The sequence below is a fragment of the Strix aluco genome, chromosome 4 (genome assembly GCF_031877795.1).
Source record: "Strix aluco isolate bStrAlu1 chromosome 4, bStrAlu1.hap1, whole genome shotgun sequence".
NCBI classification, from domain to species: Eukaryota; Metazoa; Chordata; class Aves; order Strigiformes; family Strigidae; genus Strix; species Strix aluco.
Genome location: NC_133934.1, coordinates 45247999 through 45264680, shown reverse-complemented (window position 1 = coordinate 45264680; position 16682 = coordinate 45247999). Strand labels below are relative to the sequence as shown.

General features: G+C 36.3%; 1 protein-coding gene across 5 annotated transcripts in view; it reads right to left on the bottom strand.

Annotated features, from left to right (window-relative positions):
• Window positions 1-6660: 6660 nt before the first annotated feature.
• The window catches only part of MARCHF1 (membrane associated ring-CH-type finger 1), a 250242-nt gene continuing 240220 nt past the window's right edge, over window positions 6661-16682 (bottom strand). For all 5 annotated transcript variants that reach the window (XM_074822904.1, XM_074822905.1, XM_074822903.1 and 2 more), the window contains 2 exons: window positions 15034-15181; window positions 6661-10708 (listed from right to left, as the gene is read on the bottom strand). In XM_074822904.1, coding sequence (XP_074679005.1) covers window positions 10407-10708; window positions 15034-15181 — 450 coding nt within the window. In that variant the 3' untranslated portion in view covers window positions 6661-10406. The remainder of the gene's footprint in view (window positions 10709-15033; window positions 15182-16682) is intronic.

The window sequence follows — 16682 nt, the reverse complement described above, 5'->3', positions numbered from 1 at the left end:
TTGTGTCCTTATTTCTCATACTGTACCTTCTCTTTAGGATGCAGGCTTCTGAGTTGAGAAAGCAATTGTAGTTTATGTCTTGAAATTCTGACCAGTTGAATACCTCTTCCCTGGGCATAGGGCAGTCAGGATTCAGACACCTGTTAGAAATACTTTGTGGTGGGAAATCCTTACCTTTTCGTGGTTACGGCAAGAATGTATGTCATTTAGTATATAAATAGTAGGTACCCTGGCAAACAGTGGGGCCAGCTAGTGGCAACTTTTATCCATCTCTTTTGGTGGTAGTTGGGATGTTTCTAGGTGTATGCAGTTTTGTGGAGAGCAGTGATAGGCCTCATCTCACAAAATCCTGTGTTGTGCGGCACAGAACACTTATCTCAGGTGTCAGAAATGCTCTCCTTTTGGTGGAAATGTATATACAGAAGATGAGATACATGGAGCATCGGTTAATCATGAAGAACTCTTCTCTTGTCTGAGAATCTGTGTCAGGAACATAGAGGGCTGGAAAGACTTCAGTGAGAATTGAGAGAATTACAGTGTACTCACCAGTCTGTATTGAAGAATTCAGATCAAAATCCAATTAAAGTCCCTGTAGTCTGTTTTTAAATATATCTTTTATCCATAACTTTTTTTTTTTTTTTTTTGCTGACCCCTCTCTTGACAAAGCTGTGCATTTTAAAATTAAGTTGCTTAGGACTTTTAAATACCAGGCTTGCTTTATGAAGCAACTGTTTAGATGCCTTTAAGTGTGTCTTTCAGGAAGGTTCTGAGCAGATTCTCACTTTTAATACTGTACAATAAAATCAAAGAGGAAAAAATGGACAAGGGTAAAGCCAGGGATAATTTCACAGCAGGCATTAAGTAGATTGTCTGGGCACAGAAGTCACAGTTCAGATGTACTGTCTGTACACATTGTAGCAGTCACTGTTCGGATGCCTGTTAATTATGTGGAAATAATTACTCCTGGTGGATGAGCTTTCTAATACTCGATCCCCAATACAGTTCTGCATATTAAGCAACAAGGCTTTGTCATGGTAAATAGATGGGTTTCCCAGATTTCTTTTACAGGTATCCAGGTATGTATTTTCTTAGCTATGCAGTAAGTGTTACTGAGGTTAACTGTTATTCTGTTAACATTGATACTAAGGTTTTCCCTCTTAACAAAATAAGGGTATCCTTTCATGTTTTAGGAAACCAATTTATTTAGGTAATATAGCATTAACCACTGTCCTCCTTAAATTAATCTAAAGAAGAAATCTAAATAAATTTAATAGACCTGAAGCATGTGTGAGTGATCAAATGCATCTTCAGATGGACTGCAAGCCTTAAACCTGGCTAGAGATCTTACCTGACACCAGCCATATCTCTGGGCTGTCATATCACTGCTTTGTGTCTGTGTGTTTTAGAAATAAGTGTGCTGAAGTTCAGGACAGGCCTTTGATATTTTTTTAACTTTGTTAAATTGAGCCGTAGTGTAGAATTTTGCTTGTTTTGATTTAGAAAACTTGAGTTGTTAAACTGTGGTGGAAGCTGAGCCAGGGTAATTGGTCTGAACTAAAGCTGTGTATGTGTTTGGATAGTGCTTTGACAGATTCTGCCTTTCAGAAGATTTATCTTAAGTTTTTGCTTGTATACAATGTTTGATGTGCTTTGAAACCGTAAGTAGAAACATTGCAGAAAAAGTCACTTTCTTATCACACTGGGTAAAATACAGAAGGAAAATGAGCAGAAGATAACTAGAAGGTGTCACAGTAATGACTATTTTAGACTGGCATCTTGGTGAATGCTTTAAAAAAGATTGTCATGCAAAATTATGAAGAATGAGGTGTTCTATATTCCTTGAAACAATTTAGTAATAAGACATAAAGTAATTATTACTTGTGTGGTTGATGTGATAGTCAAATATTTGAAGTGATTTTTTTGTTAACATTTGTTATTCACACTTCAAGAACATGTTTACAGTTTGGACTTTGTTGAGTTTGTGGATTTTCTCCCTTGAAGTCCATGTATTCACTGCTTATTTAGCTGTCTTTTAAACTGTCTTGTTGACGTACTGCAAAAGTAATGAAGAAAGAACAGTTTCTGTATGTGAACTTTTTACATTGAATTATCAGGAAAAAATCATATGTAACTGTCAAGTACTCATATTTGAATTGAAAAGTAATCTAGGCTGAAGTTGATGATGTGCAAGACCAATTTACCAGGCGAGTTTTGTTTCAGAATATTAATGTGGCAATGGGAAAGAACAAAAAAAAAAATCCCCTAAACAAAGCTGTGTGTTTATTTAAATTTCTGTGCTCAGAGTTTTTGTGCTGAGAGGCCTGGCATGGGGGGGATGTAGAGAGAGTCTTTTGCCTCACCTGTGTTACTGAGACAAGCTAGAACAGATTCCACTATCGGTTTTGTAATCCAATAATACCTGTGCTTTAAAGTCAGCTATTAGGGTTTTGTATGTTGCTGAGTTTCTTCCCTGTGGTGGAAAAAAAGGACAATGCTCTCAGGAGTTCTGAATTGTTATTTTGTTTCTTTAAAATTAAAATCTAGAAAGCAGCTGCTGTTAACAGTGGGAATGGGAAATATTTATGTGATGTTCTCTGTTCTTACAAACTTGCTGTAGGGAATACCTTGAAATTCTCTTCATTTGTTACTAAAGATTACAGACTTTAATGTTAAATCCTCTGTTATAATTCTCTGTAATTGACAGGGTTTTTTTCTGGTTAGAGATTAATTTTATGGAAGATTTCTTTAATTTTTAAGTTGTCAGATATTGCTTCACAATGTCCCTGTGTTTTTTTAGTTTTTAACTGCAGAGTGGTAATAGTTAAAACGCATTTCTTTAATTCAGGGCTCATATTAAACATACAAAATTTCAAACAAAAAAGTAACATTTTAACATGGAAAGCTACTTTTATATAAGAACTTTGGTTGTTTTTTTAATGTACCTTCTAATTTGTTACAGTGTACTTTGCAGTGTACTTACTAAGGCATACTTTTATTCCAGCCAGCCTTGGAGAGCTCAGACTTCTCTGATGAACTGGCTGAATTACATTCAAACTTTCAGTACCATCTGAGTTGTTAGTTGTGCTCTGATTCTGGAACTTACTCTATCGATGGTCTCAGCTGGAAAGAACCAGCTGACTTCAATTACAGTAGCAGTATGATTTTTTTTCTTGTAAACAAAGCATATGTTGATTTTAAAAAAAACCCACAGAAGACACTAACCTTCTAAAGGCTGACTGTATGCAGTGGATTAATTAATTTACAGTTCTTAGTGTTGCAAACAAATGTACCTGAATTAATGGAACTGTTCACCATGGCTTTCCAATCTGCTCCACAAAGTGGGTTCTAAAGGGATGAAACTTCAACATTTGTGGTGTGGAGAAACAAGCATACAGTGAAGCACTTAGCCTCAGTATTGTATTTTTCCTTTTTTCTTCTACTAACGTGTCAATCCTTATGGAACTCCAGTATGTGCAGTGGATTGCAACAAGTCAAAAAGGCAACATATATGAACCATTTTCTGAGCCATTCCTAAGTAGTTCAAGGAATATACTTAAAGAGTATCTTATGTGTGAATTGTTTATTATTTTTCTCTTTGATTGCAATAGCATATTTACTCATCTCTGTAATGATACTGCCATATGTGGGGGCAGAGTCTGGGATCCAAAAATGTGTATGTTGGGAGTCCAACTTTTAAAGAACTTTTCCTAGACACCTGGCAGATAGGGAAGAGTACTAAAAAAAGAACATTATTGTTTTTTCTCAGCAGAAGAAGTTCTCTGCTTAAGGAATCCTCTAGGCTTAGTTTTCTAGTAGAGGGCAAAGAGATGCCCACACTACAGAAATATGTGAAATTGGCTTGTTTGGTCAGTTTCAGCATAATACAATGCTGACATTTCTATCTTCTAGCTCTTTCAAGAGTAAAATTTCATTATCATTGACTTCCAGACTTTCTTCCCCAGACAAAGTAGGTTTTATGAAGGTAAGAAACTTTGCTAATGAGGTGTTGTGATTTATGCACTGCAATTTAAGCTGTTGCCTTAAATACAGCTAGCAAGATCCTGTGTGGAGTGCCTATAATGAAACTCTAAAAATAGTGGGAGACTTATTGTAGTGGCCCTATAATCAAGTTCTCTAAGACTTAACTGCTTGTATTTCTAATACTGCCCAATTTCTTTAAAAGGAAGAGTTTAACATGTAACTAGTTACCTATTACAAATGAAAAAGAAAACAATTTAAAGTTGTTAGACCAAAATGCCAGCATTACTCTAAAGACAGAAGCATTTTCTAAAGAAATACAGAAAGGTGGCAGCATTCTACTAACGTCAGTTCATATTCAAGTTCGCACGTAGTCAACCAAAACTGTAACATGCTGATCTGAAAATTTATAAAGTGACAGTACCTGTTGCTAGGACATGAACTGGTCAAAAATCGTTACCCATACTTTTTAAATGTAATGTTATTCTTTTTCCTCAAAATGTACTAGCAAACCTAGAGGTAAGGTGGCACTTGAAGAAGATTGACTAAAGCCTTTGCCTGAACTTTGTTCTAGACTGATTTGTTCTTTTGACTGTGTTCTTCAGGGCTCTTGTAAGTAGCTGTCTTGCTTCTGAGAGCCATCAGGATTTTGGTTGGTTTGTCGTTCTTTTCTGCATTTATTTTTATATAACTGTTCTAAATCTTACTACATTACTCTTCAATTCTATGCTGTTTGTGAATCATTATTAAATTTTATAGAACATGTTTACCATGTTCCCAGACATATGCGTACACAGATGTTATGATCCATGCTTCGTTATAGCCTTATTTCTTCAAGTTATAAATTGCACAAGGTCTAAAGGCATTTTAACTATATGGTAGTTCTGAAGAAGAAAAAGATAACATGCCATTTATTAAATTAGATAACCTTAAAGAAATAAGAAAAAGTTATCCTTTGTGTCATACGGGCTGGACAGTTTCCCATGTGGCTTTCAAGAGAAGTTATCCATTGCTAAAAAAAGACCTAATTTAGTTGACAAACTTAAGAATTACTGTGACCTGTCTTATTTGGTTTTTATTCAGAATAGTGCTGATTATTGTATTTTCATATATATTCATATATTTGAGCTGTTTAAAAAAAAAAGAAACAAAATCAAGTTCTGTGATTCAGTTGTTAGTATCACTCATAAGTATTTGCAAGTACTAGAAGGGCAAGTTTGTCCCAGGTCCCACACTCTCTAGCAGACTGGAATTGTTCTGTCCTCAACCTTGGTGTAAAATTATCCCACGGTTATTTTCTGAGCTCCATGTCATAGGCAGTGGAAATGTCATACACCATTCAAAGTACTTTTGGTGAGTTCTTTGTTAACTGACAGTTTTTTTGACTTTTAGATAAAGCTCATGCAGAACAGCCTCAATATTTTATTGGAGGGGAGTTGTGGGTAAATACCATATAGCATATTTCCTTGTTTACATGTATAGCAAACTGAACAGAAATGTGTTTTGTGTTCTAATAGTACCCTTCATAAAGAGAATCAAACTCGGGTACAAAGCAAAAAGGCATAGTGACCTATACGTATATTCTCTTAATTGTAAAACCAAATTTGGCTTTATTTTTCCATATGCTAATAAATGGAAATGAACATGTCTTTATTACTAAAATTTCTTTGGTTATGCTGTTTCTTCCATATTATATCTTGTAGATTATATCTTGTTATTCCATCTTTGATTTACATGATGAACTAGTTAAGGCAGCTTTAACAAAATGAACAATCTGTTGGTCTTGGATATAGGGAATGTAATTTGTTAGAACACTTCTGCATTTTGAATGTATATTCTTAGCAGTCACCAGCCATATGATGACTTATTTCAGCTAGAACTGTGAGGTTTCAAAACTTAGCCCACTCTCTCCCCAGCTGACAAACTAGGAGAAAGATATGGGGTAGGTGTCTACAACTCTCTTTCTTTAGAAAACTAAATTTATAGTTTGGTTGGAATGCTGTGTATTTATCAAGATAGGATACTTTGATTTTACGCCTGACTTAAAGTACACAGATTCTTTCATAACGCAAACATGTAATATTTCTTTTCACTAAAGAAAACGTTTATCTCCCGTTCTTTGGAAAAGGAGAAATTCTCACCAAGTAGAAGTCTAAAATAATAAAAAAGGAAACATGATCCATTCTGACAGTCTAAGGTGGGATTAACTTTAAACCATTTAACTCTTTGTCCAACCCGTCTTTAAAGCTTTCTAGTGTTGGACATTGCACAATCACATATAACAAACAGTTCATTCCAAAGCACTGGTCTCCTTCGGAAGTTTTCTTCCTCTTCTCTTCCTGCAGTTGAAACCCAGTACTAGTTGTCCATTTTGCTATGGAGGTACAACTAGCTGCTTTCTGGGAGTTCTTTATGGAGCTGAAACCCGTTCACAGCCTTACTTTCTGCAAGTTAAACAACCACAGTTCTTTTCAAGTGTTTTTGCACTGTGAGGTATTTTCCTGAGCATTCTGCCAAAGTGTGGTACCCAAAACTAGCCACTCTGAGCTAGCAAGTTTATCAGTATTAAGTACGCAGCTGAGTATATTGTTCACCTTTCTTGCAAGAGTGTGGTCTTGCCACTTTATGTTCAGCATGTGATGCTCTATATAACAAAGTGACAAATGTAGAATACTACAGTAATTTGGGTCATTTGTTTAATACAAATACATTGTTTTCACAACAATAAGCAGATATATTACTTTTGTTTCCCTTACCTTCTGTCTTTCAGTATACATTCACCCACAAAAACATACAATTTTTCTTTTGCAAAAGAGAGGGAGTTAAACAAGTAACACAAACTTGTAGTTCCAAATATTATACACAGTAAAGTATTTTCATCATAGAGTAAGTTTCATTGCATTATTAGAAATTATAAATGGTTTGTTCTGGTAATGGGGAATTACTATTTATTTCTACACAACAAAATAAACACCGCCTTCAGATAGAGCAGTGTGTGAATGGCACAGTTGGACTAGTTGAGAATCTTTGTAATGCTAATGATAGTCAAAAGTGGTATGTTTATGCCAGTTTGAAATGAACTTTATAATGCTTGTAACTTAAAATGGGAAAAGAAACATGCACGTTCACAGGTTAGGAGTATCTTGTTTAAAATTCCAGGTCTGATCTGACACCAGAGGTTCTGCCCTTGTGGGTTTAGCCAGGCTAAATTCCACCATCGTCATATTTGCCTGAGATGCACTGTGGCTATACAGGCAGTTTGATATGGATCTTTATTTGATACGTCATTAAAAAGTCTTAGAATGTGTCTTAAAACATTCAGTATACTCTTTTTGCACAATAGAAACCTGTGGTTATTAAATTGATACAGAAAATTGTGCTTTGTGTAGGAGTGAAAAAACGTTGGTTGATAAGCAGCTGCAGTGTCTGTATTCAAGCCCCTTCCTTATTCATGCAGACCTGTATCCAAGGCATGTTGGTGTGAATAGCTCCTTGACCTCTTGAAAAAGTTGCACGCTGCTTCAGAAACAAATTCCAATCTTGCATGAAATCCCTGAAAGCTGTAGAATATCCACAGCACCTGAGAAAGGGATGCATGGGCTAATACTGTAATACTTTAAAAGGTTAAAGACTGCTTCAAGCCTTCTGTAATCCCTCTTGCTGCTGACTTGTCTCATTGTCTGTCTCAGCAGACAATGTCCCATTTTGCTCCCTTTCCTGCTGTCCAAATTAGTATTTCAAAGGGAGAGGAGGAATTTCAGCTGAAGTCTTTCTCCATTATATTTAACTAACTGTAAGCTCAGTTGCATATGTAGTTGACATGAGTGCCAAAATAGTGTTTTGAAGTCATTAGTATAAAATTTTGCAAGTTGTCTGTTCTGTTGTCAACTCTTCAGTGAATTTTTAAAAATGTACATTAATCTTGTTGGATGCTACAGATCTGCTTTCAGAAGCCTCAGGTATCTTTGAGTTGAATTTTATACTTGTTCGAGAAAAAAACAATGTGAATGAGTCTCCAGTAAACTGTTAAAATAGGGAATAAAATACTTTCAGTGGGGTCATGATGCTACAACAGCAGGTCAAAGAACAAGCTGGCTAAAGAAGCAGGATTGCTGTCACTTAGTAAGAAACTTTCTCTTTATTTCAGAAAGCTCTTAATTTTCTTCCATTAATAGTGTTCCTTGTCAGTCAATTTTGCTATGATTCATCAGGTTTTATTGTAAACATCATTCCAAACATTTATATGCAGCTAGTAATTTTAAGTGTCTAACTTCAGGTATCATGAGATTTACTTTTTAGCAAGTAGATTTACACTTTTTGAAAACCATGCCTTTGCAGACTATCTTAAACATGTGTAGTTAGGAGGCATTCCTTAGTACTGTCATCATTTTGTGAAGACCTGAAGTCTCCTCCACAATTATAAACAGATTTGGTTACTCTTGTGTGTCATTTCAAATGAGAAGCTGCTACAATTCCAATTCGCAATTGTATAATCGGAAAGTTACTTTATATGAAAAGTGTGTTGTGAAAAAACTTACAAACATTAATCTGATTTGCCTGGAGTAAGTTAGAGCAAATATTAATATGTACTTAGGGCCTGTTCACCAAGATTTTGTGTCCTGTCTAGCCAGGTGACAGTCACTTAGTCACAGACAAACTACATGAGCAATTCTGATACAAAAGAACATAACGGACTGAACACATGTCTCGTTAATACTGCTACTTCCAGTATTCCCTGAGCCTTAAGCCAGTAAATACATTCACAAAGGAATGCCTAATATATAAACTCCAATACATCTTAGGCCCAGCACCCTGGATATTTGCAAGAATGGGATGATTGTAGATATTTGAGTGTGTAAAGAGGAAATTTACCATTAGCAACTGCAAGGCTTCTGTAGAAGTCTAGTTCACTTGTAATTGTGGCAGATTGCCCTGTTTGAATGAACCTGTGCTTGCCTATCCTCTTTACTCTGGTTCTTTATTTGCTTGTTTGCTTTTCCTCCTTCACCGAAACACAAGATCAAAAAAGAACTTTTAACTTTTTTTTAAAAATACATTACATTCAGGCTCCAGACTTGTCCACGCTAGTACATAACTACTCCAAGTCAATACTTGCTGTTGTGTCCTGATGGTAAACATCACAGATATGAGAAGTGAATCACAAAATTGGTTCTTTATATATAATTCACCCTGTTGGACACAGTATTATATCTACATTCATTTATCTATTGCACCCTTTAATGCTATTCACACTTCATTTTTATATGAGAATGCTCAAAACACGAAGTTAACAACTGAACTGTTGAATCTCTAACACCTCAAGTTTACCTGTACAGAGTGAAACCATTGATTTATTTTTTCAGTAAGGAAGGTAAAAACTAACTTTTCAGAAAAAGGAGATAAAAACTAATGTTCTCTTAAGATACATAGGTATATTATCTTATGTCTACCTTTCTGTATCATGAATCTTAAAAAATTAAACCAAAAATGGCTTCCATCTTCCCTATGTGTCATCCTTTTTCAGACCTTTGATAATACATAATTTACTTTTGTGTGATTCTGTGGTAAACTGCATTTTTTAAATTTATAGTTCTGCCTTAAAATTTTGTGCATCCAATTTATGTCTAATTCACTCTTACAAAGTAAAATAAACAAACAGCTGAGCTGCTCTTCTAAATACGTATCTACACATTCCCTCCTTCCTGTACTTATTTTGCTGACAGCTATACTTAAATATCTGTAGCTTTTGGAGACATGAGTTTATACTGGTTGAAATTGCTTACTTTTCAAAAATTCAGACATATTTAAAAACAATGCTACCCTTCAAATGTTTCAAATATCCTTAGTTGACACAGCTGCCCAAACATTCAGGCTCCACTGCAGTCACGTGAACTTGTGTTACCGTACAAGGCTTAGAGAGTGAGTGCTGTGATACAGCTCTTTATTCTTCGATTCTGTTAATGCATATAACTCCACTGGTACCGTTTTGAAGGCTATCTTTAGGAAGATAAATAACAAATACAACTTTTAGTAGTAAACAGATAAAAGGTTTTTGTTTTCTGTAAACAAAATTATAATATCAGGTCTGTTTCTACTTTCCCAGCCATCCAATTTAAAAAAAAAAAAAAAAAGTACTCTTGTCACATTGGTTTGGCATTGTCTGTTAAACCTGTTCTCTATTGCACTTTCTACACTTCCACTTTCACTACACTTGCTGACTAGTTGAGAAACTACTTCACAAATGGTCACATTCCATACAGTAACAGGTTGCTTTGCTGGATCCATTTTCCTTGCAGGGTTTTGGTTTTTGTGTGGTTTTTTGTTTTTTTAACTGAAAAAAATGCACAGTCATTTCTACTCTCTTTTAGCATTTGTAGTGTAGAAAACACTACGCCTTATTCTGCAAGGAAGAAACAATGCTGTCTCTGTCAAACTGGCATGACCGCAGATGATGTTTCTTCAGCTGCAGACTGAGAGTTTGTACCTGTCTGTGCTACTGGCACCACCACTGCATCCTTGACATCCGAGGTCTGAGTGCACGAAGAGTTCTTCTCCTCCACCTTTTTGGCAGTGTCTGGGCAGTTCTGAACAAAGATCACTCTGTTGTAGGCTTTCAACCTGCGCCACAGCTGAACATAAACCTTACACTGCACGTACATGAATACCAGGCCCCCCGTGAATCCAATGGCCACCACAACGAGTTTTGTCCAAAATGGCCATTCAAGGACACCTTTGAAATGAAACATTTATATTTATTACCAGTGTTATACATTCAATATCAAGTACTAAGTTTCAGTAAAATATTTTGAAAAGAAACCTTTTGCTAAGAATTCCCACGTATGTACATGCTGTTGGTGGAGTGGTGGCTGAAGTAGAAAACAGCAGCAGTTGCCTATCCCATAAGCCAGCCAAGAAACTACATGTGCCTCCCACTTTTAACTGACTCCACCATGATTTGGTCAAATAAGAAATGCAAGACCACCCGCACAAAGGAAGCATAATGCTTGACACAGTCAAAACCAAAATGTTTTACTTTTCTTTGATAATACCCTCATATTCAATACCATGCTCAAGCAAAAATACAAGTACCAAAACTGAGATAACTGGATGCCTAGAAATATTATGCACATCTTCAACAGCAACTGTTTTTTGTTTCAGGTGTGCTAGAAACATGACACTGTTTAAGGTACCTGGAACACCAACATTTACAATATTATTACCTGGTCCTAGCTTCATCCTGAAGCCAGGGTATAGTAAAAAAAGCTAGTGGAAAGGGCTCTGATCTCCTGCATCATCTGCCTTTGTTGGCCTCCTTTTCCTGCTGTCTGTGCAACCCTTCCCCTGAACACACCTATATCAAAAACCAGAACTTATATTTCTGTGTACTAAAAATGTAACTTCACAGTTTTTGGTGTATCTGTTCTTTTCTCATTGCATTGATCAATCACAGTGATATTTACAGAAATATATATGGCTGCTAACAAAAAAAAAAAAAACCTAGAGATGAGAGTATTTGAACTTGATTATGATATGAATAAAGTTAAAATTTCTTGCTTTGGCGTAAATGTGTTCTTAAGATTTTAACAGAATAAATTAATGTTGGATTAAGTACAGTCTTCTCATTAATTCATACCACTACATCTGCTTTTTTTAACCATTCAGTAGCCTAACATAAAGGAACAGCTACCAGCCATTACACATTGAACACCTCCCCTGTGAGGACAGGCTGAGAGAGTTGGGGTTGTTCAGCCTGGAAAAGAGAAGGCTCCAGGGAGACCTTATAGCGGCCTTCCAGTACTTAAAGGCAAGATGGAGAGCGACTCTTTTATCAGGGATAAGGGGTAACAGTTTTAAACTGAAAGAGGGTAGATTTAGATTAGATATAAGGAAGAAATTCTTCACTGTGAAGGTGGTGAGACACTGGAACAGGTTTCCCAGAGAGGTTGTGGCTGCCCCCTCCCTGGCACTGTTCAAGGCCAGGTTGGATGGGGCTTTGACCAACCTGGTCTAGCGGAAGGTGTCCCTGCCCATGGCAGGGGGGTTGGAACTAGATGATCTTTAAGGTCCCTTCTGACCCAAACTATTCTATGATTCTATGATTTAAAGATTAAATGCTATACACAAGAGTCAGACCTCTGTATCAGTGCTCATGCTGTCAGACTGAACAATCGGAATAGTTTTGTTGGTCCTATATGGAAGGTTTTCCTGAGTGTAGTATTCAAGGTACCTGGCAGATGCTGTATTCAGCCACTGGTGATATATCACAACTTGGTGATATTTGTGAATTTTACCCAAGTTTTACACAGGGAAGAAATTTGCCACAGGCAGGAAAGCAATCTGTCTTCCTTTGGGACTCAGCAAAAAGGCTTCAGTGAAGAGCCAGTCTGACCTCCTAGCCCTGGGTAACCTGGACTCCTCAAAACAAAGTCTTTACTTTTAGCCAGCTGTGTGAGTCTCATGAACTTTAGGTATCCCTTTTACTGTTAAACATATAGGAATTGAGCTTTTATTTAAATAAAGAGACCAAAAGAATATTAATTATTGCAAAACCACACAAAATGTTTCTAGTTTTCCCTGTCGTGGTGACTGTTTAGTAGTACTTAGAAATGGTAACCATGTATTAAGTGATGGTGCTAGCCAATTAATTTTTTTTAATTTGCAGCAAAATGAAAGCATACACCCTAACCACTATTACTCTACTTAGTTGAACTTGCCAGGGACAAATCCTGTTATATTTGTGAAATTTGTTCGCAAAACTTTAGTCATGCCTTTCTTCAATCCCCTGTTCTCGGGACAAAAGGAAGTAACAAAGAATACTTTACTAAGATGTCATATCCAGTGACGTGTTTTTTCTTTTTTTTTTCCCCTTTAATAACTGTTTTAAAAATCATTGTCTCTTGCTCTTAATTATGAAAACAGTATGGTTTCATCTGACTAAGCCCATCAGTGGGTAAGAAAGACACTTAGAGCCAGGAAGTCACAGCTGGAGTGCTGAGCTCAGAAGAAAGGCTGAATAAATGGCTCAGATTTCCGTCAGAGTTTCTTCCACCTCTTAGCAGTAAAGATGTGCTGCTGCTGCTGCTTCCATGGTAATACAGGAAGCATCATTTTTTGCTTAACTGGTATGGCACAGTGAATTTTGTACCTTTCAGTATATTCCAGGATTGCCATATTTTCACAGACTCAAGATTTATTAGGAGAGACAAAGCTCAGCTAAGACTAGACCTGTTTCTTCAAGCAGAGCAAATTTATGTGAAACTTGATTCCCTACCACCGGTGCCATATAAATTCTAGAATATTTAAAATATATTTTAAATTGGCCTTTCTGTAGACCAGTGACAGGTTTACAAATTAAGAGGTTTACACTTTCATTTATTTATGTCATATGCTTTCATAAGGAGAAATAACATCCCTTTAAATATTTTGAGAGGTACATTTGAAAAAGGAATTTTTAAACTTACACAATATTAACAAACAGTACTAGTATTATTCAGGGCTTTCAGTTTTTCTTCTCCTCAAAATATGTTTATAAAGTGTTTTTCCTCCAGTGTTCATTGTCTTTTGCCCAGCATTTCCCACTTAAACAGAGAAAATGGAGAGAAAGGCAAACTACATATATCTCTTCCCCTTTGATTTTGTAAAAGTACACCACCCCCCAAACAAGCAAATTTTGGGGCAAAAGAGTTCTCTTCACAAACACTTAGTTTTGCATGTTTTAAGTAGCTCCACAGCATCTCTTTGTCCATTTTTTAGTGTGGAGAATCAGCCATTGCATTTGGCAAACACTAAATTCTATACAAATCATAAATACTTTCTGAGCCTATCGGGATTAATTAATGTGATTCTTACATATTCTATATAACAACAAAAATCCATGTTAGCTGTTTGGTTGTGTAAATTCAGCTAATCCACAGAAATACCCTTCCCCTTTTTAATGAGTAGGGTGATGTAGTTGTACTCATAAATAGAAGTTCAAAGCCATTCCTACTCCTGTCCTCAGGGATAGTTTTTTGAGATGAAAAACAGGGTTACCCATTTAGAAAGAATGCAAAACAAGACTTGTAGTATACATTCATCTGTGACTTACTGAGGCTTGTTACATATTTTCTTCTCATAGGCAAGAAAGGCAAGCATCAGGACTATCATCAAATATTTATCTAACTATCAAGACACAAAGCTCCACCTGTTTTGTTTTCCATGTTAACTAAAGCTAGAGACCTTTGTCCCTCTACTGCGCTTAAAGTCAATTCAGATCAAAACTCAAAAGCTTTTTATCCTCTTCATCATCATGATCATATTTAAGCCTAAATTTAAGACCTATTAGGCTTAGATTTGAAATGGAAAACAGTAGTTCAGTTTGGAATACAGTTTCCAAATATGGTAAGTATAGTCAAAAAAGAAACCTACTTACGTTAAACATGCATTTTGTTACATATGTCCAGTTGGGTTTTCAGTATCTCTGCAGATGGAGACTCCATGACCTCTCTGTTCCAGTGTTTGACCACCCTCACAATAAACACAACTGGAATATGGGCATTCACAGTGAAATTCTATTCAAAAGGACGCAGGAATGGCTTTCCATGCTACTTAAGTCCCACATGAAGGACTAACACAACTGGAACATGGTCTCTTGGAAGTTCATATTAGGAAGTTTGTTGATGAAAGGGCTCTATAGTGTTTTACAGGATATCAAGGTTCAAGTGGGTAATACAAATAAATTGCTATTTTATGACCTGAACTTGCACTGAGCTGTTTGAATTTGACTCATCTTTCTGTCTGAGCTTTAGAAATATCTAGATAATGGGAGATTAACCTAGGAAGAACTAGCAGGCCAGTTAAGCTGTTGTAATGATTACACTAAGTAGAGGTGTCTCTGCAGGGGCATAACATAAGCTTTTAACACTGATGCATTCATTACTTCTGCATTAAAGTATTTGATGTAGCCATGTATCAGTGAGCTGTTATTTAAGAACAGAATGTGACTGGTTACACAGCTGCCTTTCAAAGCCATCCACTGCATTATCAACAAGACTGAAGAAGGTAAAAGATACTTACCATTATCATTGCCTTGTTTAATTTCCTCAGCAGTTCTATCAATTAAAACATACAGTGACCAAACAACACAGGTAATTGCAATTACATGGAATGTGACTGAACAAACTATTTTCCTCCTCTCACTTGTTGTCATCTGTAGTTTCTCCCACTGTAATTAAAAAAAAAAAAAAAAAGTAATTAAAAAAATCAGACTTGTAAAATTTTACAATAAACCGATCAGGCCATTCTGGCTCTTTTTACCAAAAAACCAAGCAGTAATAAAATTAACAAATCCTTTTATTTTTATAATATACATTACAGTAGTATGTGCACTGTCACTGTATAATTCATAATGAGCTCATTTTCACAGATTCGGAGGAATAAAGAGTTCTGTTTCTGTCTGCTCACAAATGACATCTAAAGTAATTTCACTGCAGTACAGCCATAACATGTTAATAGACAGGTAAAAGGTGAATATTTGTTTTAACTTTACCTGATGCACACTTCTGGTGATGAAAGAAGAAAAACCCCACACATTAGTTTGTAATACTTAAACTATTCTTCGCTCTTCTCAGTTGCTTAAAATTAGAGGAATGCAGTTGTGGAACAGTCTTCTCATAAAATAAAAGCATAAGAAATGCACTGCATTGAGGATTAAATTCAACAAACTCGAAAAGACGATTACGTGGACATTATTGTACATGACAGCAGTCAAACAGCCTCGGTAACACAAGAAGGATCTTCCAGGCATATGTTTGTGAATTATGGCACTAAATCCTAGCTTGAGTTAAGGCTATTTTAAGATGAAATAGGCTATTTTCTGCATTTGAACAATGTAACTCTTGAGGCGATTTTTTTTTTTTAATCTCGCTTGTGAAGACATAATTTTTTTCAGCACTTCTTTAAAATAAAACCCTTCTCTACTAAAATGCTTGCCTTTGAAAACAGATGAAGAATATGACATTTAAAATGCCTCAATTCCGATGAATGATCTCGGAGTTGGTCTCTAGCATCCAAGGAATGAAGCAAGTACAAAACACAATACAACAGTGCCACCTCTCTGCAGTCGTGCTAACGCAAGATTGGACTTGTGCTGCAGGGTCCAAGCCACAGTGGCCATCCACTGGCCACCAGGACAGCGAAGCTGCTCCTCCGCTTACACGGACCTCCAGCACACTTGGGCTGCGGCTCCTCATAATTTCCAGGTGCTAAGGATGGATCAAAAAACCTGGCCACTTCAGAGCAATGAGATATTATACATTTACTTTGAAGGTATGAGTTTGGCTTTGTTTCCCTTGTTTGAGTTTTCTTGGTCAGCTGTTTTTTTAAATTTTGTTTTGGCTTGCATTTGGGAAATAACAAATTTCCCTGATTTGCTTATGGCTAGGGTTGGAGATGGCATCTAAGCTAGATGCTTAGAGTTTAACCTGAACTAATATGGCCATTATTCTAGCCTGAACACTGTTTGCTCTCTGGTCACATTTCGAAGGAGCACAACTGCAGTACAAGCTGAGGAATGTCAATGCAATGTCACCAAGAGGGCTAACAGAAATGCTTCTTCCTGCCATTAGTTTTAGAGCAGTACACAATCTCTGGAGGATTTTCTAGCCCTTGCCAGAATTTTACGAACACAAGGCTTAAATAACTGTTTAGAAGAACTGAAATATTTC